This window comes from Cervus elaphus, chromosome X (genome assembly GCF_910594005.1).
Source record: "Cervus elaphus chromosome X, mCerEla1.1, whole genome shotgun sequence".
Lineage (NCBI taxonomy): Eukaryota > Metazoa > Chordata > Mammalia > Artiodactyla > Cervidae > Cervus > Cervus elaphus.
In genome coordinates this window covers 105,780,738-105,805,367 of record NC_057848.1, presented here as the reverse complement: position 1 = coordinate 105,805,367, position 24,630 = coordinate 105,780,738, and the positions used below count along the sequence as shown (strand labels likewise).

The window sequence follows — 24,630 nt, the reverse complement described above, 5'->3', positions numbered from 1 at the left end:
GTAATTTTTGTTTTATGCACATTCTTTTAAATCATATAAGAATATAGTTATTAAACAAGAATTCAATAATATTGGCTTTTATAATTACCTGTGTATCAGTGTCCTTTATTTCCTCAAACGGCTTTGAGTTACTGTCTAGTATGCTTTAATTTCAGCCTGAAGGCTTTGTTTTAACAAGTCTTGTTGAACAAATCTACTGGAAATCAACATTCTCAGCTTTTCTTTATCTGCGAGTGTCTTCATTTTTCCTTCATTTAATTATTTATTTGAGGGCTGCTCCTTGTGGCATGTGGGATCTCAGTTCTCAGACCAGAGAGCAAACCAAAGCACTCTGCAGTGGAAGCACTGAGTCATAACCACTTGGACCACCAGGGAAGTTCTTTCTTTCATTTTTAAAAGATTGTTAAGGGGGGACTTCCCTAGGGGTACAGTGACTAAGAATCCACCTTGCAATACAGGGGAGGCAAGTTTGATCCCTGGTTGGGGAACTAAGATCCCACATGTTGGGGAGCAACTAAGCCTGTGTGCTGTAACTACTGAAGCCTGTGCAAGGCAACTAGAAAGTCCTTGTGCTGCAGTGAAAGATCCACATGATGCAATGATCTCTCCTGCCACTACTGTGATCCAATGCTGCCAAATCAGTCAATCAGTCAATAAATACATATTTTTAAAAAGATTATTATGCCAGATATAGAATATCTTTTTCTTTCAGCACCTTAAATATGTCATCTCACTGCTTTCTGATTTCCTTAGTTTCTAATGAGAAATTGGCTGTTAATCTTTATTTCTTTAAACATTTTATTTCTATAGTTATAGCTGATTAACCATGTTCTGATAGTTTTAGGTGAACAGAAGGGATTTGGCCTTATATATACGTGTATCCATTTTCCTCCAAACTTCCCTGCTATCCAGGCTGCCACATAACATCGATCAGAGTCCCATGTGCTATAAAGTAGGTCCTTGTTGGTTATCTGTTTTAAATATAGCAGTGTGTACATGTCCATCCCAAACTCCCTAACTATCCCTTCCCCTCATATGTCCCACTAGTTACCATAAATTTGTTCTCTAAGTCTGTGAGTCTCTTTCTGCTTTGTAAGTTCATATGTATCATTTCTTTCTAGATTCCACATATAAGGGATGTCATATGATATTTCTCCTTCTCTGTCTGACTTACTTCAGTCAGTATGACAATCCCTAGGTAGGTTCATCTATGTTACTGCAAATAGCATTATTTCATTCTTTCTAATGGCTGAGTAATATTCCATTGGGCTTCTCTGTTGGCTCAGTATAAAGAATCTGCCTGCCAATGCAGGAGACATGGGTTCAATCCCTGGGTCAGGAAGATCCCCTGAAGGAGGAAATGGCAACCCACTCCAGTATTCTTGCCTGGGAAATCCCAGGGACAGAGGAGCCAGGCGGGCTACAAGAGTCAGACATGACTTAGCTACTAAAACAACAATATTCCATTGTATATATGTACAATATCCCATCACCTCATGGGAAATAGATGGGGAGACAGTGGAAACAGTGTCAGACTTTATTTTTGGGGGGGCTCCAAAATCACTGCAGATGGTGATTGCAGCAATGAAATTAAAAGATGCTTACTCCTTGGAAGGAAAGTTATGACCAACCTAGACAGCATATTAAGAAGCAGAGACATTACTTTGCCAACAAAGGTCCATCTGGTCAAGGCTATGGTTTTTCCAGTGGTCATGTATGGATGTGAGAGTTGGACTGTGAAGAAAGCTGAGCGCCGAAAAATTGATGCTTTTGAACTGTGGTGTTGGAGAAGACTCTTGAGAGTCCCTTGGACTGCAGAGATCCAACTAGTCCATCCTAAAGGAGATCAGCCCTGGGTGTTCACTGGAAGGACTGATGCTGAAGCTGAAACTCCAGTACTTTGGCCACCTCATGCGAAGAGTTGACTCATTGGGGAAGACCCTGATGCTGGGAATGATTGAGGGCAGGAGAAGGGGACGACAGAGGATGAAATGGCTGGATAGCATCACCGACTCGATGGGCATGGGTTTGGGTAGACTCCGGGAGTTGGTGATGAACAGGGAGGCCTGGCTTGCTGTGATTCATGGGATCGCAAAGAGTCGGACACGACTGAGCGACTGAACTGAACTGAACAATACCTTCTTTAGCATTCCTCTGTCGATGGACATTTAGGTTGTTTCTGTGTCTTGGCTATTGTAAACAGTGCTGCAGTGAACATTGGGGTGCATGTATCCTTTAGGATCATGTTTTTCTCTGGATATATGCCCAGGAGTGGGATTGCAGGGTCATATAGTAGATCTTAGTTTTTTAAGGAACCTGCATACTGTTCTCCATAGTGGCTGTACCAATTTACAATCCCACTAACAGTGTAGAAAGGTTCTCTTCTATCCATATCCTCTCCAGCATTTATTGTGAATTTTTTGCTAATAGCCATTCTCACTGGTGTGAGGTGATATCTCATTGTAGTTTTGACTTGCATTTCTCTAATAATTAGCGATTCTTATGTGAGAAATTGGCTATTAATCTTGAGGATCTAAGTGAAAAATCACTTCTCCCTTGGTACTTTCAAGATTCTCCGTCTTTCTTGGTATGGATCTCTGTTTATTTTACTTAGTTTGATGAACTCCTTAGATGTGTAAATTCATGTCTTCCATCAAATTTTGAAAGGTTTTGGCCATCATTTCATTTTTTTCGTTCTGCCTTTACTCTCTCTCCTCTCCTGCTGGGACTCTCAATTTTTTGTATATTGGTGTATTTGATGTTGTCCCTCAGATCTCTTAGGTTTTGTCCATTTTCTTCATTCTCGTTTTTTCATTCTGTTTCTCTGACAGGATAATTGTAATTGACTCATACTCATGTTCACTATTTATTTCTTCTGTCAGCATAAATGTGTTTTTGAAGCCCTCTAGTAAATTGTTTTGGGGAAGGCAATGGCAACCTACTCCAATACTCTTGCCTGGAAAATCCCATGGACAGAGGAGGCTGGTAGGCTGCAGTCCATGGGGTCGCGAAGAGTTGGACACGACTGAGCAACTTCACTTTCACTTTTCACTTTCATGCATTGGAGAAGGAAATGGCAACCCACTCCAGTGTTCTTGTCTGGAGAATCCCAGGGACAGGGGACCCTGGTGGACTGCTGTCTATGGGGTTACAGAGAGTCAGACACGACTGAAGTGACTTAGCAGCAGCAGCAGCAGCAACAACAGTAAATTGTTTTTCATTAATGTATCTTCTAGACCAAGAATTTCTATTTTTCATATCTCTTTTTTCCTCGAGTAATGTGTTTTACTTTTTCCAGCTTTATTGATATAATTGACAGATTGATATAATTGATATAATTGACAGATTGATATAATTGACAGAAATGTGTAAGTTGAAGGTGTACAACATGATTATTTGATACACACATATATATTATGAAATACAGTAAGGTTAACACATCCTTTACCTCACATAATTACCATTTTGCTGTTATTTCTATTTCTTTATTGATATTCTGTTTCATGAGACACTGTTTGTCTTGTTTCCTTTAGCTTTTTGGACATGATTTGCTTTAGTTTTCTGAACATATTTTAGGTAGCTGATTTTTTTTTCATTTATTTTTATTAGTTGGAGGCTAATTACAATATTGTAGTGGTTTTTGCCATACATTGACATGAGTCAGCCATGGATTTACATGTGTTCCCCATCCTGAACCCCCCTCCCACCTCCCTCCCCATCCCATCCCTCTGGGTCTTCCCAGTGCACCAGCCCTGAGCACCTGTCTCATGCATCCAACCTGGGCTGGCAATCTGTTTCACATTTGATAATATACATGTTTCAATGCTATTCTCTCAGATCATCCCACCCTCGCCTTCTCCCACAGAGTCCACAAGTCTGTTCTATACATCTGTGTCTCTTTTTCTGTGCTGCATATAGGGTTATCGTTACCATCTTCTTAAATTCCATATATATGCGTTAGTATACTGTATTGGTGTTTATCTTTCTGGCTTACTTCACTCTGTATAATGGGCTCCAGTTTCATCCATCTCATTAGAACTGATTCAAATGTATTCTTTTTAATGGCTGAGTAATATTCCATAGTGTATATGTACCACAGCTTCCTTATCCACTCATCTGCTGATGGGCATCTAGGTTGCTTCCATGTCCTGGCTATTATAAACAGTGCTATGAACATTGGGGTACACATGTCTCTTTCAGATCTGGTTTCCTTGGTGTGTATGCTCAGGAGTGGGATTGCAGGTAGCTGATTTAAAATACTTTTCTTGTATGTCCATTGATTGTCTTGGCTTCTTGAGGTATAGTTTTTATTAATTTCCTTTTTTCCCTGTGAATATGTCATACTTTCTTATTTCTTCATGTATCTCATAATTTTTTGTTCTTGAAAATTGGACATTTTGAGTATTATTATGTGATAATGCTTGAAATCAGATTCTCCTCCTTTCCCATTGTTTCTGCACGTTGCAAGTTACAGGTTTTGCTTAGTGAACTTCCTAAACTATTTTTGTAAAGACTGTATTCTTCATCATATGTGGACATTGAAATGTTTCACTAGCTTAGCAGTCATCTAATGATATGAGAGTGATTTCCTTAAACACGTGGAGGCAAAACAAAAAAATGTTTTTCAGTCTTTGCAGATTGGCCCTGTTTTGGTACAGTCCTGTAACACAGCCAGTCTGCTTACAACTCTGCCTTAGCTTTCACTTCCTGCTAGAACTGAGCATAAATATTAGAGGTAAAAGCTTGTAGAACTATCAAGTCTATTCTGGGCATGCATCCTATTATGGGGATACAAAGCTTTTGTTTCCCAAATTTAAGTCTCTCCTCAGCTTTTGCTCCTAGACTTTTGACACATCTATTATGTACCACAACAGCAATGTTTTGCCCTTAGCAGCAGTGGCTTGTTCATTTGTCTTTTAATATTTTTGAGGAACACACTGTGTGAACAGCTGCTTTCCTGCCCTGAATGACTTCTGAGTTAGACAAAACTAAGGCAAGCCTCTGTGTCATTTGTTAGGGAATCCACAGACAGGTCAAAACAAACACAATTTCTTGGAAACAAGGTCTGCTGTGCTCTCTTTGGGAGCGACATGCTAAGTCAGACATGACTTAGTGACTGAACAACAAAATGATACTATACTGATAAGAATAATTTGGCATTTTGGTACTTAAACCTCTCCCTACCTTTACCTCCTAACCTCAAAAAAGTGATCAAACCCCTCTCTGTATCCATGATACAACACAGATTTTCCCCACTGGGATTACATTTTTTTATATGTTTGTTTCCACCACAAGACTGCAAACAACTTGAAACTAAAGGCTTTTTTTTTCTTTATTCAATCAGTGAAAATTTACCACATGTGTACTATGCATGTATTTTAGAAAAGGAACATACGAAGATGAGAAAGACAACACCTTTGTTCCCAAGGAACTTACAGTTTATGGGGGGACAGATTACAAGACAGGATAACAGAGATGCACTGAAGAAGAAAGGAGCAGTATAAAACTCAAACTGGGAGGTCAGGAAAGCTTCCTGGAAATTATCATTTTTGAGCTGTGTTTGGATTTGTTTGAAGATCATGAAAAGAACTTCAGACCCAAAGTTCTCTAGGTACAACTGCTGACCACAGAGCTACAGCCAGGCATGATATTAATAAATTGCAAGGTTCAGACCAAATGCATCATTTGAGTCTGGATATTTTGGTGGAGCCAACATATCTTAGTGAGTTTTTTTTTTTTTCCAGTTGAAAGTCATTGTTTAAAGAGCACTCATTGGAATATACCAATCACTGATTTCTGCAGGCAGAGTTTACCTGTATGTCCTTAAAAATGTCACAGAAAGAGCCTAAAGACCATACTTCAACATTTCCACCATGAGTCACACTCTATTCAGGTGTACTCAATTTTCAGGACAATGATCAAATAAAAAGTGGTGTCAGTAAGGATATGTTAATGTGACGTTGGCACCAAGGCATTAGCACTTGTTTTCGAGTTGTGGTAAAACGTACATAACATATACCTTCTTTACCATTTTTAAATGCACAGTTCAGTACTGTTAAGTTTATTCACACTGCTGTATGACCAACCTTCAGAATTCTTTTCATCTTGCAAAACTGAAACTCTTAATTATAAACAACTCCCATTCCCCCTTCCCCAAGTCCAAACAATCTAGATATCAGGAAGCAATCAAGATAGACTCACTATGATTTCCATTTCGCCAGGGAGTAATCTGCAACCTGAAGTGAAATTTAATCCACAGGGAATTTGCAACAAAATAGGAAACCTGTAGCCATTTCCGTGGAATAACCTTCAGTAAATCATTTCATCTCTCTAGAGCACATATTCTTTAGTAGTCAAAAGGAAGGTAGTGATTGAATGGCATCTAAGGTCCCCTTAGTTTTGATATTTTATAATATTAGCATACTATTACACTTGTTCATCTCATTCTTGCTCAAAATTTAATAGAACCCACTTAAATCAAGATCTGATATTACCATAATCGTTTCAAGTGTATTCTTCCTAAAATATTTCAGTGCATATTATTAGTTTTCAGGTATCAATGGCCTCCAAAAGCATTTCACAGCATCTTCAGAAATCTGACTACAAAACATCCTACATTTCAATTGATTTAATTCAACACCAACCCTGAATATCACAAATGATATCCATTCAGATTTAAATGCATCTTTAATATTTTACATCATGGAACAGCAGTGCTAGAAGTAACACTGAGGTGATTTAATCCAATGCACTCATATCAGAATAAAGAAATGGGTCCAGAGGTTCACTGCCTTGCCTGTGTTCACAGAGCTAGACAGAAACAAAGTAAGGAATAAAAGTTGTTTAAAAGCCAGATTTCTTTACTTCTTATCCAGTGTTTCTACTCCATGTTTGCAAATATATGCTTCCCAGTCTTATATAACCTGATAATCTGTCTGGGTAACTGTTTCAAATTAATTAGTATCAAAAGGAAATTCAGTTCAGTTCAGCTGCTTAGCTGTGTCTGACTCTTTGTGACTCCATGAACCGCAGCATGCCAGGCCTCCCTGTCCATCACCAACTCCCAGAGTCAACCCAAACCCATGTCCAAAGAGTTGGTGATGCCATCCAACCATCTCATCCTCTGTCGTTCCCTTCTCATCCGGCCCTCAATCTTTCCCAGCATCAGGGTCTTTTCAAATGAGTCAGCTCTTCACATCAGGTGGCCAAAATATTGGAGTTTCAGCTTCAACATCAGTCCCATGAACACCCAGGACTGATCTCCTTTAGGATGGACTGGTTGGATCTCCCTACAGTCCAAGGGACTCTCAAGAGTCTTCTCCAATACCACAGTTCAAAAGCATCAATTCTTCAGCGCTCAGCTTTCTTTACAGTCCAACTCTCACATCCATACATGACTACTGGAAAAACCATAGCCTTGACTAGACGGACCTTTGTTGGCAAAGTAATCTCTCTGCTTTTAAATATGCTGTCTAGGTTGGTCATAACTTTCCTTCCAAGGAGTAAGTGTCTTTTAATTTCATGGCTGCAATCACCATCTGCAGTGATTTTGGAGACCAGAAAAATAAGGTCAGCCACTGTTTCCCCATCGATTTCCCATGAAGTGATGGGACCAGATGCCATGATCTTAGTTTTCTGAATGTTGAGCTTTAAGCCAACTGTTTTACTCTCCTCTTTCACTTTCATCAAGAGGCTCTTTACTTCTTCTTCACTTTCTGCCATAAGGGTGGTGTCATTTGCATATCTGGGGTTATTGATATTTCTCCCAGAAATCTTGATTCCAGTTTGTGCTTCCTCCAGCCCAGGGTTTCTCATGATGTAATCTGCATATAAGTTAAATAAGCAGGGTGACAATATACAGCCTTGACATACTCCTTTTCCTATTTGGAACCAGTCTGTGGTTCCATGTCCAGTTCTAACTGTTGCTTCCTGACCTGCATACAGGTTTCTCAAGAGGCAGATCAGGTGGTCTGGTATTCCCATCTCTTTCAGAATTTTCCACAGTTTATTGTGATCCACACAGTCAAAAACTTTGGCATAGTCAATAAAGCAGAAATGTATGTTTTTCTGGAACTCTCTTGCTTTTTCAATGATCTAGTGGATGTTGGCAATTTGATCTCTGGTTCCTCTGCCTTTTCTAAAACCAGCTTGAACATCTGGAAGTTCACGGTTCCTGTATTGTTTAAGCCTGGCTTGGAGAATTTTGAGCATTAGTTTACTAGCATGTGAGATGTGCAATTGTGTGGTAGTTTGAGCATTCTTTGGCATTGCCTTTCTTAGGGATTGGAATGCAAAGTTACCTTTTCCTGTCCTGTGGCCACTGCTGAGTTTTCCAAATGTGCTGGCATATTGAGTGCAGCACTTTCACAGCATCATCTTTAAAGATTTTTTTTCCATCTTTAAGGATTTGAAATAGCTCAACTGGAATTCCATCACCTCCACTAGCTTTGTTCGTAGTGATGCTTCCTAAGGCCCACCTGACTTCACATTCCAGGATGTCTGGCTCTAGGTGAGTGTGAGTGATCACACCTTTGTGATTATATGGGTTGTGAAGATCTTTTTTGTACAGTTCTTCTGTGTATCCTTGCCACCTCTTCTTAATATCTTCTGCTTCTGTTAGGTCCATACCATTTCTGTCCTTTATTGAGCCCATCTTTGCATGAAATGTTCCCTTGGTATCTCTAATTTTCTTGAAGAGGTCTCTAGTCTTTCCCATTCTGTTACCTAGTCACAATATTGACTGACTAGGACAAAATGTAATGAACCATTGAAAACAGTCATTCATTTACATATCTTGATTGTTCTGACTAATCTAGAGGGTGACAGCATTAATAAAGGATAATGAATAGAATCCTGGAAGAATGTATTTAAATTGAGAAATGCCTAAGTAAATTGGCCTACCAAATTTACTGCCATTAGGACAATAGTAAACTTAATTATAATTTCAAAATGGAATATTCTAATATTATACTTCTATTTTAGTGTTAGTGTTAGTAACCCTCCTTTTGATGTTAACCAAAAACTCAGAATTTAGATTGTAAAAGTTTATTGATATGATCAAAAAGCAAACAGCCAGACATTTGGTTATCTTTGCCACTACAATGTATAATTTTGAATAGTATTTTAAAATGCATAACAAATAATATTTAAATCAATACTAGAAAAGTAAATTTAAGAATCTACTTAAGGCACTTCAGATGAAAGCTACTTTCAACATTTCCACAAAAGTAACACTATTCTAAGTATAGTAAATCTCCTCTCTACAGATTTTAGCCAGAACACAACTTCTCTCCTTAAAGAAGAATGTGCTCTTAAGAGAGACACAAAAAATACAAAGAACTGTCATTCTTCAATGCTCATTGCAAAGTATCTGGAGCTATAGATTACATGGCAGTAATATTCCCCTGGTTAGTCTGTACAAATCAGGGCATATTCATACAAGTCTCATAAGAATCACAGCATAAATTTATTTGGCCTGAGACAAGTACAAAAACAGCAGATAAGGAATCCAGAATCACACAGTTTATAGTGGAGTAACAAAAACGGGCTCCACTAGAGAGTAAATATCACCTCACCCACCAAATCTACTTAAAAAAAAACAAATCAAAAGCCCCACATAGAACATTTCTTCTTAGGTAACTATATTCATCTCTTTCTTCAAACGTCTATTATGTAAGATTTCTAGACCATGAGGGAGAGTTATTAGATGGTAAATAGTAGTAGGCAGTCACAATATTATCTTAATATAATACTTCTAAGGTTTCTTAAAATTTTTCACAATCGAAATTTGCATATTTCTATAATAATGGCATTTCTGGATACTCTTTACAGCCATGGAGAAGATTATAGCTATATCTACTGAACCATCAACTTTCATTCTTCACAGAAATTTGGTTAGCACATATGGTTATTTTCACTGACAGAAAAAATATCAAATTCAAATAGAACTTCTTCAAATGATTACTTTGTTTCTCCACATAAAGTGAGAGGACAAAAGTTAAAATAATAGCAAGAAAACAACAGTTTACAAGAAAAATTTACTTTCTATTCATAAGCAACAACTTAATGTTTCATGATTTTATTTTCCCAATCTAGGGGAGTCCTTTTCCTAACCATAAGGGTTAATAAAATATGTTGTCACTGTAATACAGAAATTGATTTAACCAGATAAATCCATTTTTTTCACTTAGGTACAAATGAAATAAGTGATAATCTCTGAGTTGCAGAAACATTTTAGTCCATTCTAAACTTATACTGATTTTAATACTAAGCTACATTTTTATTAGAGAGGGGCCCATCTTAAATAAATTAGGGAAACAGAATGAGCCTGAAATCTTTCCAAATACAGGCAGCTACCACCACACTCATGAAGAAATCATAATCCTGTATTTAGGAATACTTTTTAATGTCTACAGCTACCAAGAAACATAGTCTGCACAATATTTCAGGAGGGAAGATGGAAGAGGACTGGCTAGTCATTTTTTTTCTAAAGTCTAGATGTGTACGCTGAAGAATGGTGTTTCATTTTCAGAAGACACATAGTATATATGATTTCTCTGCTCAAAAGGAAAGATGTGTGAAGTATACACATCCATGCAACGATGGAAAAGCTTAGAATAGATTCCTGATGCTGTTATCAGTAACAGGCATATGCAAGAACACCTGGTCACAAGTTCCCACTACCTTTGGATAAGATAAAAAAATCACATGGCCAAACGTTAAGCAACACAGTTTTGAACCCTGTTCTAATTAAAATGTAGTAGTTTTAAATTTTTTATAAAATTCCACTAAATTAAATGTTCCAGAAAGTTTATTGGGAAGGGAAGGTTAAGAGAAGAATTGTATCCAAATACTTCATGAAAATTGCTTGTTAAGGCACTATACATCTTCTTTGGTTAAATGATTAACTATTTTAATCACTTGGAAAAAAAAGAGGTAATCCAAAATACATAAATTGCATTCTTCTTTTCACACACATTATTTTTCATTTTTCAATTTCCATTACTCCAGTGTCTACATATTTCTGGAATCCTTTTTAACTCATCAGAAAGCTGAAACAAAAATATATACCAGTCTATTAATATCTTAAAGAAAAGTAGTTTTTACCTCTAATAAATATCTTGATTTTATCATATCAGATCAAAGAACATCTGGGTACATGTATAATAAACTTTGAGTACCAATAACAAAAAGTAAGAGACACTGAGATGCTGAGGTAGTCTTAACGAGAAACGGAAGTAGAAATAACCTCAAATTAAAATATCTCCTGAAGAGATGCCAATTAATAACTGTATCAACCATGGTGATAAAATAAGTAATAGAAGTACTGGTAAGATTACCCTTGCATCCCAGTTAGTATTCTATAGGGGATAAATTATTTTAAAATACATATAGACAGAAGAATAAAAGTATAGAGCTGGAGGATTATTAGTCAAGGATCAAAGTTCTAGTAGGTTTTAATCTTTAAAATTAAACAAGTTTGCAAGAAATGCAAAAGGAGATTAAGTTGTTCACTGATCAAAAACATTTAGAAATGTTATAATATAATGAACCGGCCAGGGAATTATTCAAAATTATCTACTAAAAACTTCTGTTGAAAATACGAAGAATGAATTTGTGTCTCAAAAATATCTCTTGATATACTTTATGTTTAGTATTCATGGTCCTTTATAAAACAGGGCAATGTTGAATTAAAACAAGAATTGTAGTAAATGGCACTCAGATTATAAAACTAACTCATGATATTGCCTGTTGTGTACAGGTACATTTCTTTTGGCTATTAACAGAATAAAATGAAGAAGTTACAACTAGGAGAATAATTTCTTCTCTGAGCTTTAGAGATCGCTATGAATATTTTAAGTCAATTAGACCTTCTTAAACACTCTTTCTTATTCTACAGTATACAAATTGGATTCTACTTAAATGTTCTGTTTATTCTACCTAAACAGCCTGAAAAGTAGACTGAGAAGTTTTGGAAAAAACATTAAAAAATAATTTGTCCTCAAAAAGATGTAAAGTATGCAAATAAGGAACTGTGCGAGGGTAAAAAATGTTCTAATCATTATGAGTTTGATAGATTTCTAGGTTAAATTAAGTGATGTCAGGATAGTACTGAATGATTTTCCTGAGAAATCACATAGTTTTATTCACTATATCATAATTATTATAATTTCTATATGCAACATAACTAAATTAAAGCCTATCTCTATGTCAGAAGCTAGAGTAATCTGGAGGTAAAGTAAAAAAAATTATAAAGCACATCAATTCTAATCATTGAAAGCATAGGTAATCCACTATACAAATGAAAAATAATACCTATATGGATATCCATGATACTTAGATCTGAAAATTGAGAGCATCCAACTGAAGAATAATACAACAAGTCCAATACCAGCCACACACATTACTGCAGAAAAATAAAAGGAGAGTAAAATGAGCATGTTAAACATAGTAAAGAGTAAGAACATAAATTTTAGGCTACACTTCTAAGAGTAAAATGCAAGGGCTATATCTACTGGTAAATCTAAACTACAACAAATTTCATTCCCATTCTTATATCTTCAGGAGTCTGCCTTCACCTTTAATTTTCTCTATTACACTATAATGGAGCAGACTCTTGGAGGGCACAAACAAAACCTTGTGCACACCAGGAGCCAGGAGAAAGAAGCAGTGTCCCCATAAGAGACTGAATAAGACTTGCCTGTGAGTGTCCAGGAGTCTCCAGTGGAGGCACAGTTGACAGTTTGGCCTCAAACAACAGTAAGGAAACACAGCCCCACCCATCAACAGAAAACTTGATTAAAGATTTACTGGCCCCACCCATCAGAACAAGACCCAGTTTCACCCACAGTCAGTCTCTCCCATCAGGAAGCTTCCTTCCATAAGCCTCTTATCCTTATTCATCAGATGACAGACAGAATGAAAACCACAATCACAGAAAACTAACCAAACTGATCACATGGACCACAGCCTTGTCTAACTCAATGATACTATGAGCCGTGCCGAGGAGGGCCACCTAAGACGGATGGGTAATGGTGGAGAGTTCTGACAAAACGTGGTCCACTGGAGAAGGAAATGACAAACCACTGCAGTATTCTTGCCTTGAGAACCCCATAAACAGTATGAAAAGACAAAAAAATTGTGACACTGAAAGATGAACTCCCCAGGTCGGTAGGTGCCCAATATGCTACTGGAGAAGAGTGGAGAAATAACGCCATAGAAACCTGGAATGTTAGGTCCATGAATCAAGGCAAACTGGAAGTGGTCAAACAGGAGATGGCAAGAGTGAACATTGACATTTTAGAATAAGTGAACTAAAATGGACCAGAATGGGCAAATTTAATTCAGATGACCATTATATCTACTACTGTGGGCAAGAGTCCTGTATAAGAAATGGAGTAGCCCTCATAGTCAACAAAAAAGTCTGAAATGCAGTACTTGGGTGCAATCTCAAAAATGAAAGAATGATCTCTGTTCATTTCCAAGGCAAACCATTCAGTATCACAGTAATCCAAGTCTATGCCCCAACCACTAATGCTGAAGAAGCTGAAGTTGAACAGTTCTATGAGGACCTACAAGACCTTCTAGAACTAATACCAAAAAAGATGTACTTTTCATCATAGGGGACTAGAATGCAAAAGTGGGAAGTCAAGAGATACCTGGAGTAACAGTCAAATTTGGCCTTGGAGTACAAAATGAAGCAAGGCAAAGGCTAAAAGAGGTTTGCCAAGAGAATGCACTGGTCATAGCAAACACCCTCTTCCAACAACACAAGAGAAAACTCTACACATGGACATCACCAGATGGTCAATACCAAAATCAGACTGACTGTATTCTTTGCAGCCAAAGATGGAGAAGCTCTATACAGTCAGCAAAAAGAAGACTGGGAGCTGACTGTGGCTCAGATCATGAACTCCCTATTGCCAAATCCAGACATAAACTGAAGAAAGTAGGGAAAACCACTAGACCATCCAGGTATGACGTAAGTCAAATCCCTTACGATTTACACAGTGGAAGTAAGAAGTAGATTTAAGGGATAAGATCTGATAGACAGAGTGCCTGAAGAGCTATGAACAGAGGTTCGTGACATTGTACAGGAGGCAGTGATCAGGACCATCCCCAAGAAAAACAAATGTAAAAAGGCAAAATGGTTGTCTGAGGAGGCCTTACAAATAGCTGAGAAAAGAAGAGAAGCTAAAAGAAAAGAAGAAAAGGAAAGATATACCCATCTGAATGCAGAGTTCCAAATAGCAAAGAGAGATTAAGAAAGCCTTCCTCAGTGATCAATGCAAATAAATAGAGGAAAACAACAGAATGGGAAAGACTAGAGATCTCTTCAAGAAAATTATAGAGTGCTCGCTTCGTCAGCACATATACTAAAATTGGAATGATACAGAGAAGATTAGCATGGCCCCTGCACAAGAATGACACGCAAATTCGTGAAGTGTTCCATATTTTTAGCCATTAAAAAGAATTAATTTGAATCAGTTCTAATGAGATGGATGAAACTGGAGCCTATTATACAGAGTGAAGTAAGCCAGAAAGATAAACACCAATACAGTATACTAACGCATATATATGGAATTTAGAAAGATGGTAATGATAACCCTATATGTAAAAGAGAAAAAGAGACACAGATGTACAGAACAGACTTTTGGACTCTGTGGGAGAAGGTGAGGGTGGGATGTTCTGAGAGAACAGCATCAAAACATGTATATTATCAAGGGTGAAACAGATCACCAGCCCAGGTTGGATGCATGAGAAAAGTGCTCAGGACTGGTGCACTGGGAAGACCCAGAGGGATGGGATGGGGAGGGAGGTGGGAGAGGGGATCGGGATGGGGAACACATGTAAATCCATGGCTGATTCATGTCAATGTATGGCAAAAACCACTACAATATTGTAAAGTAATTAGCCTCCAACTAATAAAAAACAAACGGAAAAAAATAATAATAAAAAAGAAAATTAGAGATACCAAGGGAACATTTCATGTAAAGATGGGCACAATAAAGGACAGAAACCTTATGGACCTAACAGAAGCAGAAGATAATAAGAGGTGGCAAGAATACACAGAAGAACATTCGGCCCCATCACTTTATGGCAAATAGATGGGGAAACAATGGAAATACTGACAGGCTTTATTTTCTTGGGCTCCAAAATCACTGCAGATTGTGATTGCAGCCATGAAATTAAAAGACACTTGCTCCTTGGAAGCAAAGTTATGACCAACCTAAATAGCATATCGAAAAGCAGAGACATTACTTTGCCAACAAAGGTCCGTCTAGTCAAGGCTATGGTTTTTCCATTAGTCATGTATGGATGTAAGAGTTGGACTATAAAGAAAGCTGAGCGCTGAAGAATTGATGCTTTTGAACTGTGGTATTGGAGAAGACTCTTGAGAGTCCCTTGGACTGCAAGGAGATCAAACCAGTCCATCCTAAAGGAGATCAGTCCTGGGTGTTCATTGGAGGGACTGATGTTGAAGCTGAAGCTCCAATACTTTGGCCATCTGATGCGAAGAGCTGACTCATTTGAAAAGACCCTGATGCTGGGAAAGATTGGGGCAGGAGGAGAAGGGGACGACAGAGGATGAGATGGTTGGATGGCATCACCGACACAATGAGCATGGGTTTGGGTGGACTCCAAGAGTTGGTGATGGACAGGGAGGCCTGGCATGCTGTGGTTCATGGGGTCACAAAGAGTTGGACACGCCTGAGCGACTGAACTGAACTGATATTTACAGAATAATCCATTTTCCCTTTACAATTTTCATACAATATGATTAGGGGTCAAAAATGTAAATCTTAAACAATTTTTTATGAGTATTAACACATGCTCTTTGTAGAAGTCTTTTTTTCTTCCTAATCAAATGCACATATATAAGTATATATAGCTTCACTCCGAATATATATTTGTATTCTAATTTTTTCACATATCTAAAAGTGCTTAGGAAAGTTCTTGGTACATACTAAGTGCTAAAGAAATATTTATTATTAATATTTGTGATCATTTCATTAGGTTAGAATCTTAGAAATAGATCTAATTGTGACTAATTTAATATATGTCACCAAAATGTTTTACAACTTAAATTCATCCCAGCATTACAGTAGTACCCAGATGGCCTTTCCCCAAAAATGAATACTGAAACAGGCATTTTTTCAAAAGTCAGGAATTAAAGGTTGTATATTGACTGGATGAAAAATTGCTAATTAGCTCTATTTTTTTAATATGTAAAAATTCATTTCAACAAAAAAATTATCTTCCAAATTTAAAATCCAGTATCATCTTTTTTCTAGAAGGAAAAAGTAGATAGATTTATTAACCTAGGTTAATTTTGATGACATTTAACTCTTTAACCATAAAATAAAAACTCAAACTGATTTCATGTTAAGTAAATTACATTGTTAGCATTTCTTTGTAACAAATATCAGCATGTGAATATTCTAATAAATAAAAAGTCCATGCAAACCAATAGGAAAAAGTGTAACATTCTAATACATAAATGGCAAATGTAAAAAAGGTATTTTAGACAAAGGAAAACAAAACAGCTAATAAACATCTAAGAAAATATTCAACTACAATAATAAACAAAGAAGTACAAAATAATATAACATTTCCCCTTTATCTGATTAGCAAATACACACTTACATACATATTTTTAATAAAGTTCTCTAATGTTGATAAAAAGTTACAGTGAAAACAAGCATACTGAAATGCCACTGGTAGGAATCTAAACTATTAAACATTTGGGTAAAAAATTTGCATCATCAGCTTAAAACATCAAGATAACTGAAAATACTCATACACAGGACCACACAGTCATACTACTTTAAGGAATTAATATGAAAAGGGGATAAAGTTTAATTTATACCATAATAGTCACTAAATAACTATTCATTATAATGAAAGGAAAAAACTAAATGTTTAACAAAATCAGAATGGTTAAATAAATAGCATAAATAATAAATTAAAAATTATGTGTGGGAAAATATTAGTGAAAAATTTTAACTCCAATTAAAAAGGGGGGTATAAGATTCAAAATATTATACATACAGTTGAAAAGATGTTTTTAGAAATGGAAGAAACTTGTACTACAATGTTAAAATTATTAACTTTTCAATGGTGGAATAATGGGTTACTCTCCCTCCAAATGTTTCATTCTCTTATTTCCCCCAACATTTTCTACAATGAGAACATATTACTTTTATAATAGTAAAGTAAAATAATATAAGAGGAGAAATGATTAAGAGGACATTCCTTTTTTCTGTATAAAGGCAGAACTGCCACATCTTGGCATATGATATGACTTACTCTTCCGCTTTCCAATATCCATGTCAGATGTAGCAGCTTCACATAAAAGCACCATTCCTAAGGTAACCCCACCATCTTAGAAAAATTGTTTAAGGAGAAATTCACAGAGAGAAATAACACAAACTTTAATATTCCTAGAATAATATAGAATGAATAAATACATAAACCTTCAATTCAATTACAAAAATCATAACTAAGTAATCATTTAAAAAATTGTATTCAGGTAGAACTGATTTACAATGTTGTGTTAGTTTCAGGTGTGCAGCAAAGTGAATCTGTTACACATATATCCACTCTTTTTTAGATTCTTTTTTCCCATATAGGCCATGCCACTACAGGGCATTGAGTAGAGCTCTCTGTGCTATACAGTGAAAGTGAAAGTCCTTCAGTCATGTCCACCTCTTTGTGTCCCTGTGGACTATATAATCCATGGAATTCTCCAGGCCAGAATACTGGAGTGGGTAGCCTTTCCCTTCTCCAGGGGATCTTCCCAACCCAGAGATCAAACCCAGGCCTCCTTTTATTGCAGGCAGATTCTTTACCAGCTGAGCCACCAGGAAGCCCATACAGTGCTATACAGTAGGTCCCTATTATCTATTTCATATATAGTATTGTGTATATGCCAATCCCAATCTTCCAATTTATCCTCCCCATAACCAAGTAATTGTGTGCCTATATAGTATGACAATTATTTACTGTGAAGATATAATAAAAAGTTAAGGTTAGAAAATTACTTCATTTGTACAAATAAACTGATATTTTAAACAAATGTCCCACTATAACTTATAGATAAAACATGAGTTTTCCTCTAAAATTGTACTTTGAAATAAACTTGAAACATTCTTCCAACTACTGAGTCAATTTTGTATACATTAAAATAAATTAAGTAGCCATTTTGAATATTTCAACTACTTGCCAAAAAAGAACACATTTGAAATGTACACCATTTAGAGAGAACAGCAACTAACTTTTATTTGAGAAATAACTTAGCAAATATTTTTTAGAATTTCAACAATTAACCTCAAAGCACAAATTACTACTAAACTACTTAAATTGTCCTATTTTAAAAAAAAAAAAGAATATCCTATGAGCCATGACTTCACTTTTATTCAGCTTAATATAGAAGCTGCTACTGCTGCTGCTAAGTCACGTCAGTTGTGTCCGACTCTGTGCGACCCCATAGCCAGCAGCCCACCAGGCTCCCCTGTCCCTGGGATTCTCCAGGCAAGAACACTGGAGTGGGTTGCCATTTCCTTCTCCAGTGCATGAAAGTGAAAAGTGAAAGTGAAGTCGCTCAGTCGTGTCCAACTCTTTGCGACCCCATGGACTGCAGCCTACCAGGCTCCTCCGTCCAAGGGATTTTCCAGGCAAGAGAACTGGAGTGGGTTGCCACTGCCTTCTCCAAATATAGAAGCTACATAAATACAAAATAGACATACTCTTGCAAATAGGTAGTACGTGGCTTGGTTGAACAGTAAAATAAGAAAAATAAAATTCTGAAACAAAATAGAATGTGTTCAAGTAGAAAAGAGAGATTCACCCTGCAGTTTGGTGAATACAAAGATTAATTTAAAATGCTCATATTAATTATTCATATACACATGCACATTGTATGCTATCTCATGTGGGTAAAATTAAGCAGAAAGGGAAAAATAGGTGTTCAGATAAGGCCTGAAGTTATAATTGGCTCTAAATTGGTCTGTTCATCCTTTCATTACCATTTTACACACTCTTTTTAATAGTCTCTTTTTAGGGATGATACTCATTCATGGTTTTGTTGCTTAGCTAAGTTGTTTTCTCCAGTGATTTTCTTTTCCTTACTAGGATTCTTTATTATACACCTTACTAGGATTCTGTATATTATACACCTCTGCATACCTATATGCAGGTATGCATAAAGATGGGCTTCCCTGGTAGCTCAGCTGGTTAAGAATCTGCCTGCAATGCAGGAGACCCCAGGTCGATTCCTGGGTTGGGAAGATGGCCTGGAGAAGGGATAAGCTACCCAGTGCAGTATTCTTGGGCTTCCCTGGTGGCTCAGCTGGTAAAGAATCTGCCTGTAATGTGGGAGACCTGAGTTTGATCCCTGGGTTGGGAAGATCCCCTGGAGGAGGGCATGACAACCCACTCCAGTATTCTTACCTGGAGAATCCCCATGGACAGAGGAGCCTGGTGGGCATCACAAAGAGTTGGACACAAGTGAGTGACTAATACACACACATACATGAAGATTGATCATTTCTAAAGGCTCTGGCTATAGATACTCTGATTAATGGTCGAGACTTGTTTTTGGACTGGTTTGCTTCTGTATCATGGTCTAGAGCTTTCCATCTTACACTATACCATCAAGGTCCTTGTGTGCTATTGTTCTTAGCTATCAAGAGCTATGATGCACTTCCATATGTATTGCTTTATTTCATTTATAGACTCTTTAAACTTTTACTAACACTGTCTATTATAGGCAGGCACTATTAGTTGGAGTTACAAAGTTAGAGGAAATATAGACCATTCCTTGAACAAGTTTACACTCTAGTAGGGGATACAAACAATAAATACTTACATAATCATCTTACCCTGAGAGAACTGAATAGAAAATAGAGAAGATGTTATTACATAACAAACAGGAACTAGGCTATTAAACAAGCTAATAGATTTGTGGTACAGGTGGCAGAGTAGGAAGGAGAATGTAGAGCTCACCTCTCCCCAACACACATGCCAAAAAACCATCTATACTGGAATAATTCTCATGGAAAACTAACTGGATACTGGTAGAAGAAATCCTATACAACCAAAACTGCAAGAAAGATCTCCATGTAACCAGCAAAGGGTCAGCTTAGGACCTACCCATCTCAGAGGGATCTGTAAGGAAGAGAAGGTCCACAAAGGCAGATCCTCACTGTGGGGAGTGATCACGTGGAGCCACAATCTGAGTATCCCAGTCCTTGCCTTCTAGGAAATCCACTGGGACAGACAAAAGGGCGAGAGGAGCCTAGACTCTACCTGCAAGGAGCACACACATGATGGCAGAGCGGACAGAGCCTTGCACTGCTGGCTGTCACCTCACCACAACTCCAAACTGAAGGGGCGGAGGAGACGCTGGCTGTGCTCACTCCACACCACAGCCTGGCGTGAGATCTGGGGAAAGACTCGGCCTAACTATACAGAGATATATCAGCTTGCCTGGGGTGGTACTACAAAAATAGGCAGCAGCTAAGTGCTGAAATACCAGGCAGAGAGACTCAGGGACAGGACTCATGTAGGACAGACTGGAGGGCCTGGGGTGTGGTCTGGGTGTACACAGTGGTTCTATCCCAGCTGCGCTCAGCCTCCATCCACTCCACACCCCAGCTTAGCCCTTGATCTGAGACAGACAGGTCCTGGGAGACGACTGCCACAGAGGCAGCCCAGATCTCTTGTGGCAGTGCAGCCATCTCAATTCCTGCTGCCACAAGGCCCCAATCCTCAGCCTATTCCTCACCACAGCCTTGCCCTAGATCTGGGACAAACACAACAAAGGGACGCAACCTTGTGCTGCTTCTGACTGGAACCACAGACACTTACACAGACAGCATATAAGTCCTCTGTGACTGCACAGGCCTCACTTGCTTCAGCAATCACCTCTTTTGGGGCAGGGCATGCATTCAAGGGCAGTAGAGCCTGATTGACCTTCAGGGCTTCTACTCCAACAACTGAGGAGCAGACCCTATCCCTGACAGGACAGTGACAACAACAGAGCAGAGAGGAAGCTCCGCCTCAGTCTAGCCAGGCTCCAGATACTCCAACACCAATCACATCCCCTATCAAGGGGACAATGGCCAGCACACCCTGAGGGAAGACGTGGCTGGCTTCCATACCAAAACTACCTTGCAGCAGAAACACTGGACATACACAGTCTATACAGGGATGCTCCCACTTAAAAACACCCCTTTAAAATCACAGTAGATAATTTTTTCTCCTGAAGTCATAGAGACAGAGAAAGGTAAGTAAAATGAAAAGGCAGGGACTTCCCTGGCAGTCCAGTGGTTAAGACTTCAAATTTCTACTGCAGGGGGCACAGGTTTGATCCCTAGCCAGGGAACTAAGATCCTGCATACAGCAAGTGAGGCCAAAAAAAACCAAAAAAACAAAAAACCACAAAAACACAAAGGCAGAGGAACTACTTCCAATTAAAGAACAAGGGAAATCCCCTGAAAGAAAAAACAATGAAATAGAGCTCACCAGTCTACTAGACCCTGAGTTCAAAAAGGTGGTAATAAAAAGAACTGATTTAAGAAAGATGATGGATCATGCAGATCATTACAACAAGGAACTAGATAAAGAGAGGATTCTAAAGGCAGCAAGAGGGGAAAAAAGAGTCAGTTACAAGAGAATGCCAATAAGGCTATTAGCTGATTTCTTTGTAGAAACACTGCTAGAAGGGAGTGGCATGATATATTCAAAGTCCTGTGAAGGAAAAACCTGAAACCTAGGGTACAATAGTCAGCAAGATTATCATTTAGAATGGAAGGAGAGAGAAACAATTTCTCAGACAAGTGAAAACTAAAAGAATTCAGCAATACTAAACCTACCCTAAAAGAAATATTGACATGTCTTCTCTAAATAGAAAAGAAGCAAGTATATATGGGAAAGGGAAAAAAATCACATTAGGAAAGGCAAATATATAGAAGGATTTAAGATCACTTAAATAAACCAGTATATGGATTTAAAAAACAATTTAAAAATTGTAAAAGTGATTATAACTACAATGAACAGTAAAATGATAAGCATGAAGATGTAAAACACGACATCAAAATCACAAAATGTGGGGGAAGGGAGTATATGCACATATATGAATATATATATATATATATATATATATATATATATATATAAAGGGCTTCCCTGGTGGCTCAGATAGTAAAGAATCTGCCTGCAATGCAGGAGATCCAGGTTCGATCTCTGGATCAAGATGATCCTCTGGAGAAGGGAATGGCTACCCAATCCAGTATTCCTGCCTGGAGAATCCCATGGACAGAGGAGCCTGATGGACTATAGTCCGTGGGGTCGCAAAAAGAGTCACAAATGACTGAGCAACTAAGCATGAGCATGGTACATAATATATATATAAATCCATGTATGAAACAGAAACAGGCTCATAGGCATAGAAAACAAACTTGACTATGAAAGGGAAGAGGGAGGGAAGGACAAATTAGGGGTATGGGATTAACAAATACAAGCTACTATATATAAAATAGATAAGCAACAAGTATTTACTATATAGCACAGGGAATTATATTCAAAATCCTGTAATAACCTATAATGGAATATAACCTAAAAAAACCTGGATCACTATCTGTATACCTGAAACCAACACAATTTTGTAAATCAATGATACCTCAATAAAAAATAAAAATAAAAGAGCCAGTAAAATAAAGTGTATCATAGATGATAAAGACAAAGATATGTGTATAAAATTAAACATAATTATAGAATTCTGAAGAAATGTTTAAGTTACTTTGATTATTATTGTCCAAACTATATTTAAACAATTTCTTTTCCTACTGAAATAGCAGTTTAAAAAAATAATACATAACAATAATTAGGACTTGCCAGGGATAGCAGAGTACATATGTATTTCTGGCACATATGTATTTCCCTACCCTCTATTGGGGGGTGGCTGTGCTGTGAGGCATGTAGGATCTTAGTTTCCTGGTCAGGGATTGAGCCTGTGCCCCCTGCAATGGAAGCATAGAGTCTTAACCACTGAACTGCCAGGGAAGTCCATCAGTTATTTTTATGTGCAAGAAAACATTTTTTGCAATATTCACCAATAGAGAATAACTGAATTATGATATATCCATTATGGACTTTCCTGGTGGCTCAGATAGTAAAGAATCTGCCCATAATGCGAGAGACCTGGGTTTGATTCCTGGGTTGGGAAGATCCCCTGGAGGACATTTGATAGTGGTGACTATTTTCCTTTTCCTTGCTTACATTTTCTTATTTTTCTGTAATTCTCATGCATTTCATAACTATGAAGGCCATACGCAATTTATTAAATGCTTATAATACACTAAAAAACTAAACTATATGAAAAGTATGTCTATAACTACAAAAAACGGAATTCCTCTAAATCATCCAGATGACACAAAGCAGGGCAAATGACATTACCATCAAGTCACTGGGCAGATTCTCTAACCGTCTGGGCTACAACTGATTCCAATATGTCAATACCAGGACCCCTTACCTGTTTGCACAACTTAAAAGAACATTACATCTGTTCACCTTGTTGATCTATTTCACAGAGTCACTGCTTACGCAATCAGGTAGGTAAACTATGTTCAGTAATACTAAGAAATGTATACTCTTACCTATCTGATATCACTGTTATCTACCCTTGCAGCTTACAGAGACATCTATTTTCAGATGTGAGAAAGTAAAAATCTGTCCTATGGGACAGAGGACGGGAAAACACACATATAAAGTAGCTGCATAATTCACGGGAAATAATATTTCTCCCTAGGACACGCTGCAGCTGTAAATGTCAAAACAAACTCCATCTTTGAGTAACTACTGCTTTCCTACTCAATGAGGAACACTGTAATCTAAAATCATAAACTGATTTGAACTACATCAGTAAGAAGGAAATATTCCATTCTTACCTGGAGGATTTAAGTCACGCGATCTACAAGTACAATTTCTAAGTAGCCTCAATTCAGAACCAAAGTGACAGAGCTTCAAAAAAGGAGTTTCACAGATCACCAGCCCAGGTTGGATGCATGAGACAAGTGCTCAGGGCTGGTGTACTGGGAAGACCCAGAGGGATGGGATGGGAAGGGAGGTGGAAGGGGGGATCAGGATGGGGAACACATGTAAAACCATGGCTGATTCATGTCAATGTATGGCAAAAACCACTACAATACTGTAAAGTAATTAGCCTCCAACTAATAAAAATAAATGAAAAAAAAAGGAGTTTCTGAAAACAAAGTGTACATTTATCTGAACTTTGTAGTTTCCAGGAAACAAAATCCTGGATCCACCTCAATCCAGACTTGACACTGACCCCTTTACACTTAGCCTGGCTTTGCTTTGAGCTCATCAAAACATTGCTTCATTTACATTTCATCTAAGCACCATCTTTCCCTAAGTCCTATAACTCTATCTTTCCTTAGGTAAGAAATCCCATGATTCCTCTGATTTATAGTCTCCCTTGTAGCAATGATCCAATAAACTTGGCTTTATCAGACTGCAGGTTTGTCCCTAGAGGTCTTCAGTTGATTGGGCTAGGGCAAGTGACACAGTAATATAATTCCAAAGATATTATGACTTGCATTAATAAGA

At 37.6% G+C, this 24,630-nt stretch overlaps 1 protein-coding gene and 1 non-coding gene across 3 annotated transcripts in view; one reads left to right on the top strand and one right to left on the bottom strand.

The window, feature by feature from the left end:
* Positions 1–9,029: 9,029 nt before the first annotated feature.
* The window catches only part of MAGT1 (magnesium transporter 1), a 47,065-nt gene continuing 31,464 nt past the window's right edge, over positions 9,030–24,630 (bottom strand). For both annotated transcript variants that reach the window (XM_043896345.1, XM_043896346.1), the window contains exons 8-10: positions 17,311–17,385; positions 12,316–12,406; positions 9,030–11,051 (exon numbers count right to left, since the gene is read on the bottom strand). In XM_043896345.1, the coding sequence (XP_043752280.1) occupies positions 11,036–11,051; positions 12,316–12,406; positions 17,311–17,385 (182 nt within the window). In that variant the 3' untranslated portion in view covers positions 9,030–11,035. The remainder of the gene's footprint in view (positions 11,052–12,315; positions 12,407–17,310; positions 17,386–24,630) is intronic.
* On the top strand, positions 14,352–14,458 carry LOC122690956. Its single transcript, XR_006340209.1, has one exon. It is a non-coding gene; the product is annotated as a U6 spliceosomal RNA (small nuclear RNA).